General features: G+C 39.3%; 1 protein-coding gene across 3 annotated transcripts in view; it reads left to right on the top strand.

The window, feature by feature from the left end:
* Positions 1-66: 66 nt before the first annotated feature.
* The window catches only part of RMND1 (required for meiotic nuclear division 1 homolog), a 47,580-nt gene continuing 33,333 nt past the window's right edge, over positions 67-14,313 (top strand). The window contains exons 1-3 of one of the 3 annotated variants that reach the window (XM_072643704.1): positions 67-230; positions 2,603-2,689; positions 5,678-6,171. In XM_072643704.1, the coding sequence (XP_072499805.1) occupies positions 2,686-2,689; positions 5,678-6,171 (498 nt within the window). In that variant the 5' untranslated portion in view covers positions 67-230; positions 2,603-2,685. Of the gene's footprint in view, positions 421-2,602; positions 2,690-5,677; positions 6,172-14,313 lie in introns of all 3 variants that reach the window. The other 2 variants (XM_072643705.1, XM_072643706.1) reach the window with 2 other exon arrangements.

The raw sequence follows: 14,313 nt of genomic DNA, 5'->3' as shown, positions 1-14,313 counted from the left end.
GGCGGAGGGGGCGGAGGGGGCGGAGGGGGCGGAGGGGGCGGAGGGGGCGAGGGGCAAGGCTGTCACGTGAGCGGCACGCACCCTACGTGCGTGCGCGGGTGCAAAGGTCGGCGGACCCAGCCGGCTGAGGAGGCGGGATGGGTTGGCTCTCTGTTTTAGAGCTAGGAGGTTCCGGGTTAACGTGAGCGTTGTAGCCGCCGGCCTCGCCGTCTCCTCTCCCTGTAGACCAGGTCAGTAACCGCCGAGCCCGGCCTACCCCTTCCTTCCCCGGGGCCCTGACCGCTCGGTGGGCGTGGCCGCCTCTCCATCCGGCCCCCACCCCCACCCCCCGCTGACCCGCCGGCTTCTCCTAGGTGAAGGCCCCGGGCGGAGACAGATCCAAAACGTCCCTTCGCAGATCCGATAGATCTGCCTGGGGAGGTAAGAGACGGGGCTCGGGGGAGAGCTGGAAGGTCATCGCGGGCGGAACCGAGGTTCTGAGAAGTGAAGGGACTTGTCCAGGGCCCTCCAGTAGATTCAGACTGGGGTGGCAGGACCCCCACCTTAGAGTGCTGGTCAGTCTTTTCAGTCGTGTCCGGCTCCCCGGGACCCCATTTGGGGTTTTCTTGGCAGAGATGCTGTAGGCATCTGTCCTTGCCTTCTCCAGCTCGTTTGACAGGTGGGGAAACTGAGGCAGAGATGAAAGGACTTTCCCAGAGACACACAGTGTCTGAGGCCGGATTGGTACCCAGAAAGATGAGTCTTCCTGACTCCAAGCTCTGTACTTCTCTACCTAGCTGCCCCTCACCTTAGAATAGGAGCATCTTTTTTATGTTAAAGTCACCTAGGTGTCCCACTGGATAGAGCCCTGGATCCAGAGTTCAAAGCCGGTCTCAGACATTCACTACCTCTGTGACCCTGAGCAAATCAATTAACTGCTGTCTGTCTCGGTTTCCTCATCTCTAAAATAGGGATAATAATAGCACCCCCAATTCGTATTTTGCAAAATGTACAGCATTCTGTAAATACTAGCTCTTATGGAAAAGAACCCTTTGGCAGCCTGGTGAAGCCTTCAGACCCCTTCTCAGAATGTTTTGTTTCAATTCATAATTGAAGAAAATGCTCAGCTCCATTTAAAAGTTAGTAAAAATAAAAATTTTTTTTTTCTACCAAGATCACCAAACCCCTTGAAATCTATCCATGGCCCCAGCACCAGTTAAGGACCCCTCTGCCTTAAAGGTCACCTAGCCTGATGCCCTTATTTACAGATAATTAAATTTGAGACACAAAGAGGTCTCATAATGCTCAAGTATGTAACAAAAGAAGGATTTGAACTCAAAGGTCCTCACTCCTAGTTTTGTGTTCTTCCTATGATGCCAAATCCATCACTGTTTTCACTGGGAGAAATAGTGATAATACAAAAAAGTCTGAGCCCAAATGATAACTCATTAAAGAATAAAGCTTCTAATATCCTGTTTCAAAGGACCTGCCTGGTGCTCTAGTCACTTTCAGCTTTTGAGGCCCATTAGCTCTAGTAAAAAAAAATTACAAATCATGAAAACAAACCAGGCATCCAAAAAAAGACCATTAAATTTATTTTAAGAAACATTCTAGAATCTCACCCTTAGCTCTGCAAACATTACATGAAATGTCCTGTAGGAAGAAAAAAAATCTCTGCCCTCAAGGAACTTCTGTTTCTACTGATGGATATATTATAATTTATGCACAGATAAGTAAGTCCCAGATGGTTTGGGGAGAGGGTGGGAGAGAATGAAGGGAGTTTAGAATCAGAAAAGAAATACTGTTGAGGGTGTTACAAGAGCTGAAGTTGAAAGAAGCCAAGATTGTAAGAGGGAGAGGGGAGGATAGGACAGCCTAGGTAAATGTACAGAAAGGATAGCTGAAAAGAAAGTTGAGTCTAGGAAACAGCTCTGCTAGAATGCTAAAGCACACCTTAAATGAAATTGAGCCGTATGAAATATTCCTGGAAAGATAAGTGAGCTAGACCATGGAAGACTTTTAAATGTCACCTTGAAAAGTTTGGATTTTTCTTAATCCTAGAGGGATAAAAAAGTCACAGAGGTTTTCTACCCATTGACCTATGCTTTAAGGATATTAATTTGGCAGCTGTGTAGAGAATAGATTGAAGAGGGAAGAGACTAGGAGCATGTTGCAGTAAATCCTTTAATATGTGATGAGGGAGGACCTGTTAATGTAGTGGTATGTGAGCACAGGGAACAAGGTAAAGGTTTTGTAGAGAGGAAACCAATAAGGCTTGCCAACTAATTGGATGTGGCAAGTAGGATGGGATGTAAGAGAAAGAAAAGACTAGGATAAATTCAGATTTCAAACTTGAGTGATTGGAAGGGTAATGTTGCCATCATAGAAATAACCAAATTTGGAAGAGATGTGGGTTTAATGAAGAAAGATAATGAGCTTAGTTTTAGACATATGATTATAGATTTAGAGCTGCAAGGGACCTCAGAGACCATTCCCTTAGTTGTACAGTTGAGAACTTCAGTCCAAGAGACTTAAGTGACTTGCCAGAGGTCACTTGGGAATTAAATAGGAGAGTCAGGATTCCCACTCACGTCTCTAAACTTTAGCACACTTTCCACTGTAGGTGGAGATGTCAGATTCAATACTGGAATTCAAAATTGAAGTTAAAGGAGAAGACCTTCCTTAGTCCCAGAGGGAAAAGGTCATATGAGTGAGTAAAACCATTTGGGACTGGATATGTGTGTGTGTGTGTGTGTGTGTGTGTGTGTGTGTGTGTGTGTGTGTGTGTGTGTGTGTACACACACATTTATCTAAGTGTACACAGAAGCTGTTTCAAAAAAAAATCTTAGTGTAATTTTAAGCTTTAGTTGCTTCAAACTGCACTAAAAGTTTTGGAATATCATGTCTGTGTCTGTCTCTGTGTGGCTGTGTATAATTGACACTCTTGGGAATCATCTACATAGAAACATTTGAATTCTTTAATGTTAATGAGATCATTACAAGGGAATAGGTATAAAAATAAGAGCAGAGATACAGGACAGAGTCTTTAGAGTTCTTATTTTACCATTTTCTGTTTGTGCATTTAAAATTTCTTATTTGCTGAAAACATTCTGGCTTGTGATAAAACCAAGAATGCTTTGTAACTCTTGGTAAGACATAATTTTTAGATTATCTCTAAGGGCCTTTGTTGCTCTCAAATTTTCGTGTATGCCTGCATGAGTGACAGAGTCACTGCAAGTTCTGAAAATGGGCAGGAGAATGAGTCATAACAGTCTAAAAAGGCAGATCAAAAGAGGAGTTATAGAAAACTGTCCAGTTGCTTGAGCAGAGAATCTGAGCAAGTTAGTAACTGCTCAGGTAATGTGATAGGCTTCCCAAGCAGAGAATGGTTGTGATTTTCTTGAGATGGCTACATACCTTGAGAACTGCCTAGAGGCAGATTTGTAATCTCGATGCCTATCAAATCATAATGTAGGATTTTTTTCCAAGTAAGTTTTAAGTTTTTATATTATGGAAAAGTTAACAACAAGCCAGAGGATTGCATGGTTGAAGATATGGACACATGCACACAACCTGCATGATCTTGCATAACATCAGACGATATCTTTCACAACAGCTTCTTAGTACATTGTAAACAAAGTTCACCATAACATTTTAAAACCCAACTAATTTCCAGCCAATCATCAGAGAAAGGAGTTGTCAAAGGTATCGGATTAGTGTACGGTAGAAATATGCTCCTTGTTCCAGAGTATATAACTCTAAAGGATCAGTCTGGTCTGATCTCTGTGGTTCTCTACATACCTATAGTTGACAAATTGATTTTGCTGGTTCTCCTCTCCCACAACAGGACAAGACTGCAGTTAATACTTATTCAGGATATCAACTTGTAGTGCCAGTTAAGTCTTACTGAGGCAGCCAGTCACAACCTTTTAAGAATACATCCTTCTTCAACATGACAGATAGCTCATATTGACTAGAACTCTGACCCTAGATACAGGGAGACCTAAGTTCAAATTCAGCCTCATACACTTACTGAGTGTGTGTCCCTAGGCAAGGCACATAACTTCTATTTACCTCAATTTCCTCAGCTGTAAAACAGGGATAATAACAGCACCTACTTTGCAGGGTTGTGAGAAACAGATGAGATATTTGTAAAGCACTTATTAGCACACTGCCTGGCATGTGGTAGGCACCATACAGGTGCTTATTCCCTCTTTCCCTGTGGGTTCCCTTCTGCCATTGCCTCTGCTCAGGATACCCATTTTACGATGAACAAGTTCTAGGATTGAGCACATTGCCTTCACATTTGCTGTGTTTCTCATCTTCCATACCACCTCCAGGCAGCTGGTATCATGCATAGAACACCCAAATTACTTCTAAAACAACAGCTTTTCATCACAACACCCCAGATTATGGAAGTTGACTGTGCTCTCTGGCAGAGGCTCTGTCTTTAATAAATCAGTATGACTCCCAAGAATGGGGGGAGGGCTCTCCATTGAAGTAGTTTCTTGGATCTAGTTTTCAGGAGGACTCATCTGAACATGACCATTATTGGGTATGGTCCTACTTGATTCTTTCTAGCTCTTCCCTATTGCATCTTTATTTTGACTGATGGATCAGGGAACACTGAAGTACAAGTATAGCAGTACAGGGTGAATCCTGGTGTCACCTTAGATGCCAGGAGAAGTTACATGCAAGACTATGAACTCTTAGTTGTTTTCATTCAGATGATTCAGACTTATTGTGGGAACCAGATACAGCCTGATAGGGTCATCACCTGATCTGTGGACCTGCATCATAAGTGCTTTATTTGTAGAAGACATCACTCCCCTGCACTGTCATGAGAAGATTTATTAGACTTTGGTTTGTGCTGCTTATGCTGGGGTGTTTTTAAGAATATTTTAGTGGTGGAAGTTCACCTGGGAAATTTTAGGGATCCCACTCCCTGGGGACAAGATGAGATAAGAGGTAGTGCCTGCTTGGTATTGTGGGAAGGGAATCATCTCTTCCTGAGCTGTTCCTTCAAAAGTGCATTGAGGCCATTTTCCCTCCAGGCCTTCTGTGATGTGAATCGTAGCCCATAAAAAGTTGAAGTTAGATGCTTTACCTTCATCTCTAACTGCCCTTCAAGGGAAAGCTTTCCAAGAATTGTTTGCAGTGTTGATTGTTCAGGAGAGGTCAAGTAATGTCCTCTTGTTCTTTTCAATTGATGTTTTTTAGTTTGTACTTTTAAAAAGCTGACTTCGATTGTGTTTTATGTTCCAAAAATCTTTATTGTGTTTATACCTGGAGCCTAACTGAGGCTTGACCCACAATCTTAAGTGAAGATAGAATGTTAGCTTATTTAGGGTTGGAACTATTTCATTTTTATCCTTGTATTCTCAGTTCCTATCACAATTACTAGTACATAGTTGGTATTTAATAAATGTTTGCTGATTGCTTGAACATTTAAAGTTACACATTATATCTTTTGGATTCCACTTAAGTTCTCTGTTATTCCTTCAGAATTTTACTGATCTCAAAAAAGAACATTTCCTTTGCAGCTTGTTGCATTGTATATATCTTGTATATTCCTAGATCACTGTCTCCCCACTAGAATATGAGCTTCTTGAGTGCAGGGAGAGTATTTTTGCCTTTCTTTATCAATAAGTACTTGTTGATTGTTAAATGTTAAACTGTGAAATTTTTTCTTATTTAGTTTTGAGTGCTGTGATGCAAGTTAAACTCCTCCAAGACCTGGCCAAATCTCCCTGCGTTTTAGCAAAAATATGCCAATGCCAAAGTCTCCCTAGAGTTCTTCGTCCAACGCTAAAACCACTAAAAGAATTTGAAAAGACAACATGCAGGGCTCTGACCGTAAATAGGAACTTGAGTTTTTACTGTTGTGAAACAGCAGCTGGTGGTTTGAAATGTTCATTTCTTGGACACATCAACTGGAAAGTGTCAGCAGCAAACATAATATCTCTGTGGAGGACTGTGTTCTGCAGAGTTGAAAAAATGAATGTACTGTCCCTGAAATCTTTTGGTACTTCGAGGAAAATGAATCACAAGCTAAATCTATTGTCTACTAAGAGGCATTATTCATCCATACCAACTGGAAAACTTGAAGTTCAACAAATCAAGCGACCACTAAAAGCATCTAGGACCAAACAGCCATCCAGGGCTAACCTTCCACTTTCTCCTGTGAATGAGGTAAAGTTCATATTGTTGCTGAATTCTCTGTTTAATAATAATAATAATCATGCATTCCAGATAGCTGTGAATGTCACATAGTAAAACTTCATGCTAATATTTGGTAATCAGCAAGTTAAACTGATTTGACTGGTTTTCATTGCCAAGACCTTTGACATAACTAAAGGAAATCAATTACTAATATTTTAACTGTTGTTAATAATAGATAAGAACATAATGTAAGTATACATGGAAAATAATTTCTTAGATATTAGCCATGGTACACTTCAGGGCTTGAAACATCCTGATAGAACTCTTAATTGATGGCCTCTGAGGCTCCTTCCAGCTCTAAGTCTACAGTTTTTTAAGTCTGTGATCCTGCTGTAAGTGTATTCCATGCCTCCAGAGATATAAAGGGCAAAATTCAAACAAATTCTGAAACAACAGAGAGGAAATGAAGACCTTACCTACTAATACAATGTTACATGTAATATTTTTGATATTTACATAGCTTTATATTTAATAATTTAGTTATAAGATATTTAGTAACATCAGAATATTCTCACAAAACCCATTTTGATCAGGTAGAACATCAGGGTTTTGTGGAACACAGTTTGGGGAAATGGCATTAGACTGGCAATACAGTATCCTTTAATGAGAATAATGATATGTGTGTGACAAAATCCAGTCTGCCAGCAGGTTTATGGAAACAACTCATCTGATTTTAGAGGTTCACTGTCAAAATGTATGTTTTATATTTTGGCATCATCCACACATATAGATAATTGTTCCTTTATCTGTATGAAGTAGGGAGGAAATCTGTCAGTTGAAGTTTGGAAAGTAATGGATGTTGTTGTTCAGTCATTTTTCAGTTGTGTCCAACTCTTTGTGACCCTATTTGAGGTCTTCTTGGCAAAGATACTTTAGTGGTTTGCCATTTCTTTCTCCTGCTTATTTTTCAAATGAGGAGACTGAGGCAAATAGAGTTAAATGAGTTGCACATGGTCACACAGCTAGTGAGTGTAAGATCAGATTTGAACTCAGGTCTTCTTGACTCCAAGGCTGGTGGTCTGTCCTCTGTGCCACCTGAATGCCACACACTATATACAGGTAAATAGGAATAATTAAAAGAAGGAAATCACTAGAGTTTAAAGGAGTTGGGAAAGACTTCCAGTAAAATATAGAATTTTAGTTGACATTTAAAAGAAGTTAGGTAAGCCACTAGGCAGATAAGGGAAGAAAGAGGACAATTCAGACATGGGAGATAACCAGAAAAAAAAAACCTAGAGCTGAGAGAGAGTGTGCGTTTGGGAAGCCAGTTAGTGGATTGAAGAGTACATGAGTGGGCAGTAAGGTGTAAGACAACTGAAAGGGGCCAGAAGGAGCCAAAGTTCTCATGGACTTTGACTGCCAAAGAGCATTTTGAATTTGATCCCAGAGATTATAGGGAGCCACTTGACTTTATTTGGGAGGGTGTGGGGGGAATGACTTGGTCAACCCCATGCTTTAGGAAAATTACTTTAGTGGCTGAATAGAAGATGAATTTCAGTGGAAAAAGATTTGTGGCAGGCAGACCCCACCAACAAGTTACTGCATTAGTCCAGATATAAGGTGATGAAGGCTTGGACCAGGGTAGCGACAGTGTCAGCGGGGAGAAGAGGCTGTATTTGAGAGATACTGCAAAGGTGAAATGGATGGGCCTTGGCAACAGATGCATATGGGAGAGTAAGAAATAATGCAGAATTGTGAGCCTGATGGACTGGGAGAATAGGAAGCACGATGAGGGGAGGCTTTAGGGGGAAAGAAAATGAGTTTGGCTTTGGACATGTGGAGTTTATGATGTCTACTGGCCATCTATTTCAAGTTGTCTGAAAGGCACCTGCAGATGTGAATTTGAAAGTCCGCAGAGAGTTTAGGGCAGGATAGGCAGGTTTGAGAATCATCAGCATAGAGATAGTAATTAAATCTATGGGAGTTGATAACACCAAGTGACAGAGGGAGAAGGGAGGACAGGACAGGACAGGCAGGAATCAATGAGGAAGATTCTAGACAGAATACTGAAAAAGGGAGAGGCCAGAGTCAGGAAAAACAATTAAGAAATTATTACAGTAGTTCTGAAGAGATAAGAATCCTGAATGAAAGGAAGGGATGGTTGCAAGAGATATTGTGAAGGTAGAATTTATGACTTGATGGAATATTTGGATGTGGGTGGTGGGTGAGGAAGAGGGGAAAGTCAAAGAAAATTCTGAGGTTTTGAACCTAGGTGATGGGTAAGGTGCTAGTGTCATTGCCAGAAGTAGAAAATTTAGGAGAAATCAAATCAGAAAGCATGTATTAAGTACCTGCTATGTGCCAGGCATTGTGCTAAGTGCTGAGGATAGAAAGAAAGGCAAAAACACTCTCCTGAGCCCAGAATCTAATAGAGGAGACAACGTGCAAATAAGGATGTACAAATAAGATGTATGCAGGATAAATTAGTGATAATCTTAGAGGAAGGTTTGGGGCAGGAGGAGGAGGAAAGGGAAGGATGAAATTTAAATTATAGGCAATTTGGAGAAATGTAAGGTCAGATTTCTTTTCTCATACTCTTTGCCTCCTTATATCACAACTCTGGCATTGCCAGGCCAGATTTACTTAAAGCTTAGGTTTCACTGATGTCTAAGATCTCTTCAGAGGTAGAGTGAAAGAAAAGGTAAAGTGAAAAAGATGTAGGCGCTGTCATAGTTCACAGGCCCATTATGAGTCTGCGGTATGACAGACTCCCAAGCTTCTCATTCATGATAAATGTTCATGGACCTATGAATTGAACTGCAGGCTTACTTTGCTTGCCATTTTTAATTTGGCTCTTTGAAGCACAGTGATACAGAATTGTTGGTATAATGAGTGTGGAGTACTACATAAATCCCTGAGGGAAAGACTACTCCCAGAAAAGAGTGGTGGGGGAGAGTCTATCAAATATTTATAGAATACTCTAAGACCTTTATGACCATTCTGCACTTTATGTGGGATGAAACACAGACTTTCTTGTACCTGAAAAGAAAGTAAAAGAAAAAACCCACATTATTAGTTGAAATATCACAGGAAAAAGTGCCATAGAAAGTGTCAAAAAAGGGATAATGGGCCAAGCAATCTTTCTGTAAGATTTTCTGTGCTATGGTGGCTTTTGTGTATTTTGTATTAACAAGATTATTGTGAAAGTGATCAGTTAGTCAGTAAACACTGTGCCTGCTATTTGCCATGCTGTACTGGGAATTAAATTAAATTTAAAAAAAAAAGGTAAAAGCCTCTGCTCTTGTGATAATAAAGAACTTACAGTCCAATGGACTATATAACTATATACAAACAAATTTATACACACACACACACACACACACACACACACACACACACACACACACAGAATGGTTGGAAATAATCAAAAGAAGGGATTAGAATTTGGGGGAATTGGGAAGGACTTCCTGTTGAGGGTGGGATTTTAACTGGGACTTCATGGAAACCAGGGCGTGGAGAAGAGAAGGCAATGAATGCTACGTAGGATATGTCTTATCATCCTTTTTAACCTTATATTTTTCTCTGCTTTCAAAATACCACAAAATGCTAGGAAAAATTAGAGTTCAGTAAGTAGTAAGGTTGCAAATGAAATAAATAGCATCAAGGTACCTATGAGTAAAAGCTTTCAATGATATATTGCAGAAAATAAAGGAAAAAATCCTGGCAATGTTTTTATAAAGGGGAAATGAAGTACATTTCGCTCTATTTTCTCCAACAATAGAACACAATAAAACACAGAGTTTTATGTATTCATTTAGGTAGTGCTTCTGTTGTACGTAGTCCAGTGTTATTAACACTTTTTTTAGATATCTAGTGCCACCTAGTGGCATTAGCCAGAAAATCATGTGGAATATGCCTTTTAGAGATAATATTACTGATAGACCTTTTTTGACTTATCCAATACCATTCCTTAATGGACTTGGCAAATCCATTTTGAAGCAAGATAGTGATCTGTAATAATCATTTTTATGCCTAATCCCTGCATTGAATTTTTAACAAAAACCAAACAGTCACCATATAGATTTACGGTAAAAGATTATGTGAAACTGTAGGGGACTCATAAATTTAATGCTACACAAAAAGAAAATTCAAAGATAAAGAGTTAACTAAAATGAAATTTAAAAAATTTTTTATTGTGAGTAGGGATTTTTAAAATTATTTTTTATTGATATTTTACAACACCTACATTACCCAGTCTATCCCTCCCTCTTGCTCCAGAGAGATAGCCTTTACAATAAAAAAGGAGAGAAAAAACAATTTAGAAACACTAACCAATATTGAAGAAATCTTCTGTTATCTGAAATATTCCATACCTATATACAACCACCCTACCCTCCAAAAAAGAAGCAAAGAGGGAAGTGGCTTTTCATGAGATAAGACAGTCTTAAGCCTAACTTAAGAATTATTTGGGAGAACTTCTCGGTGAGATAATACCCTCACCACTGGAGTAAGTCCTGAGAAAGAGCTGTCTTGGTTTCCAGTCAGTCTCTCAAACATTCTTCACTCTTTATTTTTCCCTTAACCGTCAGGCAAGATCCAGGGACTAGACATCTTCCCTGTTGCTGCTGTGCTTGTTTCAGCACCACACCCCACCATCACCCCCACTCCTCCAACACTCTTTCTTTGGATTGAAAATCAAATCAACATCACCTTGTTCCTCATTGAGAGTGCTCAAGTCACATCTGCAAGCATTTATTAAGCATCTGCTATGGGCCAGGCACTGTGTTAAACACTGGAGATACAAAGAAAGGCAGAAACCAGTAACTGCTCTCAAGGAGCTCAGCATATTCTCTAGTGAACCAAAAGTGGAAGTGCTTCCTTCTAGCTCTAACATTCTTTACTTTATTAATTGTGTGCTCATGTGATTTTAAAGGAAAAAAACATGAAGAAATGTTTTCCATTCTTTAAGCAGAAAGTATGCCATTCTTGCCAGGATAGAGAGCGGGATCATATTTAAGGAGTAAAACTCATTGCTTGCCACTGATTAGAATGACTATCAGTACACACTTTCTTTACACTTTCCTCCCTACCATATAGCTGTAACACTTTCTCCTTCCTTTTTCCACTGTGGTAAGGATGCTAAATTGTTACCACCCTCAGAAGACTTCAAAATCCATAGTAGCTACCTACTCATCCTTCCCATGATAGACCACTTTGAGTTCTTGTAACATAACCCATTTTCTCTTTATCTCCAACAGCTGTAATTACCCAAATGGTACTTTATTTTGCTTAAGCTGCTCACAGGCACTTGCAAGGTGAGATGACCAAATGTCCCATGAAATGTTTTTTGTTGCCTTTGGATACTTGATAAAACCAACTCCTGGGTGCTCCAAGGAGAATCTGTGAGCTATCCATCCATAAATAATCAACTTTCTTATGTCTTTTGGTTGTGTTTATAGTGAGAATGTTAATAGTGATATAGGTCAGTTCCTTCAGGAACATGTGAACTTGATAATAGTTGAAAAAGGATCTTACATTGGGAGTACCAATGGATATATGCATTTTTAAAAAAAAATTGGTCTCTGTCAGTCAGCTTTTTTTTAGCTCTCATCCCTTTGATTATAGTAGTGGAAAAAAGGCACATAAAGACTTGGGCCGTTTTAAAGTTTTTCTTTGTTTCATAGCTTTCCAAGACCCCAAAATTCACCTGTTGGTCAACCTTCTGATGCTGCATCTCTGTACTTATCTAGACTGATCCTCAGACAGCAGACTATGTCTAATACCTTACTTGTTGCTTTCCTGTGCTTTTCCAGTGTGGTACAACCTGCCCATGCTTATGCTTTGCTAATGTACAATAGAAAAACCATTGTGGGGAGGGAGGGGAAAATATCTAGGATATATGGAAATGATTGTAGAAAACTGAAAACAAATAAAATAATTTAAAAGAAATAAAAAGAAAACAATGGACAATTAAAAGGAGATTGCCTCCAAAAAAAAGAAAAGAAAAGAAAAACCATGGCATGGTGCCAGAGTTGATGTGTTACCTCACCTAAAAGTATTTGGAAAAGCAGGTCTAAGTTAAGATGTTATGGATGTGATTGGACACTGGTTGAAATTTTAAGTGGGATTGTTTATCACTTTTAAGAAGTGAATATAGCTGTTCTTTCAGATTGAGCTCTCTTTTTACAGTCAGAAAATTAACTCATTTTTAGCAGCCACCAAAGTCAACATGAAATTAGGAGGAATGATGAAGATGAGAGGACTACAAGTAATTGCAGCAGCTTCAGTTTGCCCATTAAAACAAACCATCAAAGCAGGAAATGGTAAAAGATAAATTGCCCTTAATTTCCCATAAAAAATTTGTGATATAAAGCAATTGTGACTTGCTTATGTTTTGAAGAATGATTTTCAGATATATCGAGGGCATATTTGATGAAAATGTGAGAAGTGAGGAGGCAGTCTTCACAAACAGTTTTGTGCAACAGAGCACATCTTTAAAGTTATATAACTCACTAAAAGGTATAATGAATACCTAACCCTGGTGTGTTGAATTCTTGTTAATTAATCCCAAAAAAGTTAGAGCATTTCTCTCAATAAAGCAAATTGAAATCTCTCAAGTCTATATTAAAATCTTATACAATTTTTTGATAACTGTTCAGTGACCTTGTGATTGTCAGGCAAGGCATAAAAATAGGAAAATATGTATTTGTCATTTGCTGCTATCATTAAGAATTCCCTAGTCCAGGGGTTCTTAATCTTAACCTTTTTTTATATGTGTCATAGACCCATTTTCAGAATTACATTTCAAATGCATAGAGTAAATAGATTTACAAGGAAAACAGTTACATTGAAACAGTTATCAAAATACTTTTTAAAAAAAATTCATAGACTCCAGGCCTCAGTGACAACAGATGACCCTGACTTATGAGAACCAGTGACTGAGCAGGTGTTACCCTCTACATTGTAGCCCTGATTGCTGCTGCTTCTTCTTAATGTCACTAGGTACTACAAAGCATCACCCACGACATGAACCATCTTGTTTAAATATAGGCCTTATTCCTTTTGAATGGGAGAATTGAACCAAGCCTGTCTCCCACATTTGGTCTCTCAGGAGGGCATTTCATTGCTTTTTGTTTTTGCTGGTTTGAGGTTTATTTTTTTCTCCTTCAGTGCTATGTATCAGGCTTCTCATATCCCTGAGGTCAACGTTGTCTAGTTACAGCCTTAAAACTGTTAAAGTGGAAAAAAGTTCACTAGAAAGTATTTAGGACCTTGCCACTAAAGGATTTGATAAGAGAAATATCTACAGCATCCCCCACTATATGAGCTGGGTTAATTCTTTTTCTTAAAAGGTATTGAAACCATTCCCCAAAACTTAATTGACTCAGGGGTCCAAAGGTCCAGATCATTGACATTAACTCCTGATCTTCTGAGTACAAAAAGCCTTGAAGATGTCCAGCTTCTTCCTGATGGCACGACCACCATGGTCATCTCAGCTGAATCAACAGTGTCCTTGCTAAATATTCTAGTTGACTAATTTTGCTTCTGTTACTTAACTGGTTAGATATGCTTTGAGTATCTCATTTAGTTCTAATAATAGTGACTGCTGAATTGGATCTTTTCTTTGCTACCTTCATTCCCTTTCGTGTATTCATTTTGTGTTGCCCCAGGCAAATAGAAGCTTCTTTAGGTAGGGACTTTAATATTGATGTTTGTTTTAGCAATGCCTTGTTATTAGTAGTAATATAGTAATTACTTAGCAAGTATTTCTCAAACTTAATTATCCTGTGAAGGTAGGACTAAAACTTTGGGATTCTTCTTATCTTCTATTGATGACAAACTAGTTAGGTTAATGTCTTGGTCTAAAATGACCCTTCAGGCTGTGGGAAACAAGGAAGGAGTTCTGTTTCCACAGGTTAAAATTCCCAGCTTTAAGTGATCAGAGTTGTGACCTAGCTTGGTCAGGTGTAAAAGGTCAGAAACTTGTGCACAGGCTTGATGAGCTGTTTTAGGGGAAGCCTATCAGAGAGGAGAACATGAAGTCACATGGCTAAGGGATGGTGTGGCAGGAAGTCCAAAATTTGGAACAGTATAAAGGGCTTGGATTGGTCTGAACAAATTGAAGTCTTCCTGTAGCCTTACCTGGGAGCTACCCATTCATTCAGGAGGAAT

Source organism: Notamacropus eugenii, chromosome 2 (genome assembly GCF_028372415.1).
Source record: "Notamacropus eugenii isolate mMacEug1 chromosome 2, mMacEug1.pri_v2, whole genome shotgun sequence".
NCBI classification, from domain to species: Eukaryota; Metazoa; Chordata; class Mammalia; order Diprotodontia; family Macropodidae; genus Notamacropus; species Notamacropus eugenii.
The sequence above is the reverse complement of the archived record's forward strand: the minus strand, read 5'-3'. Positions and strand labels throughout refer to the sequence as shown.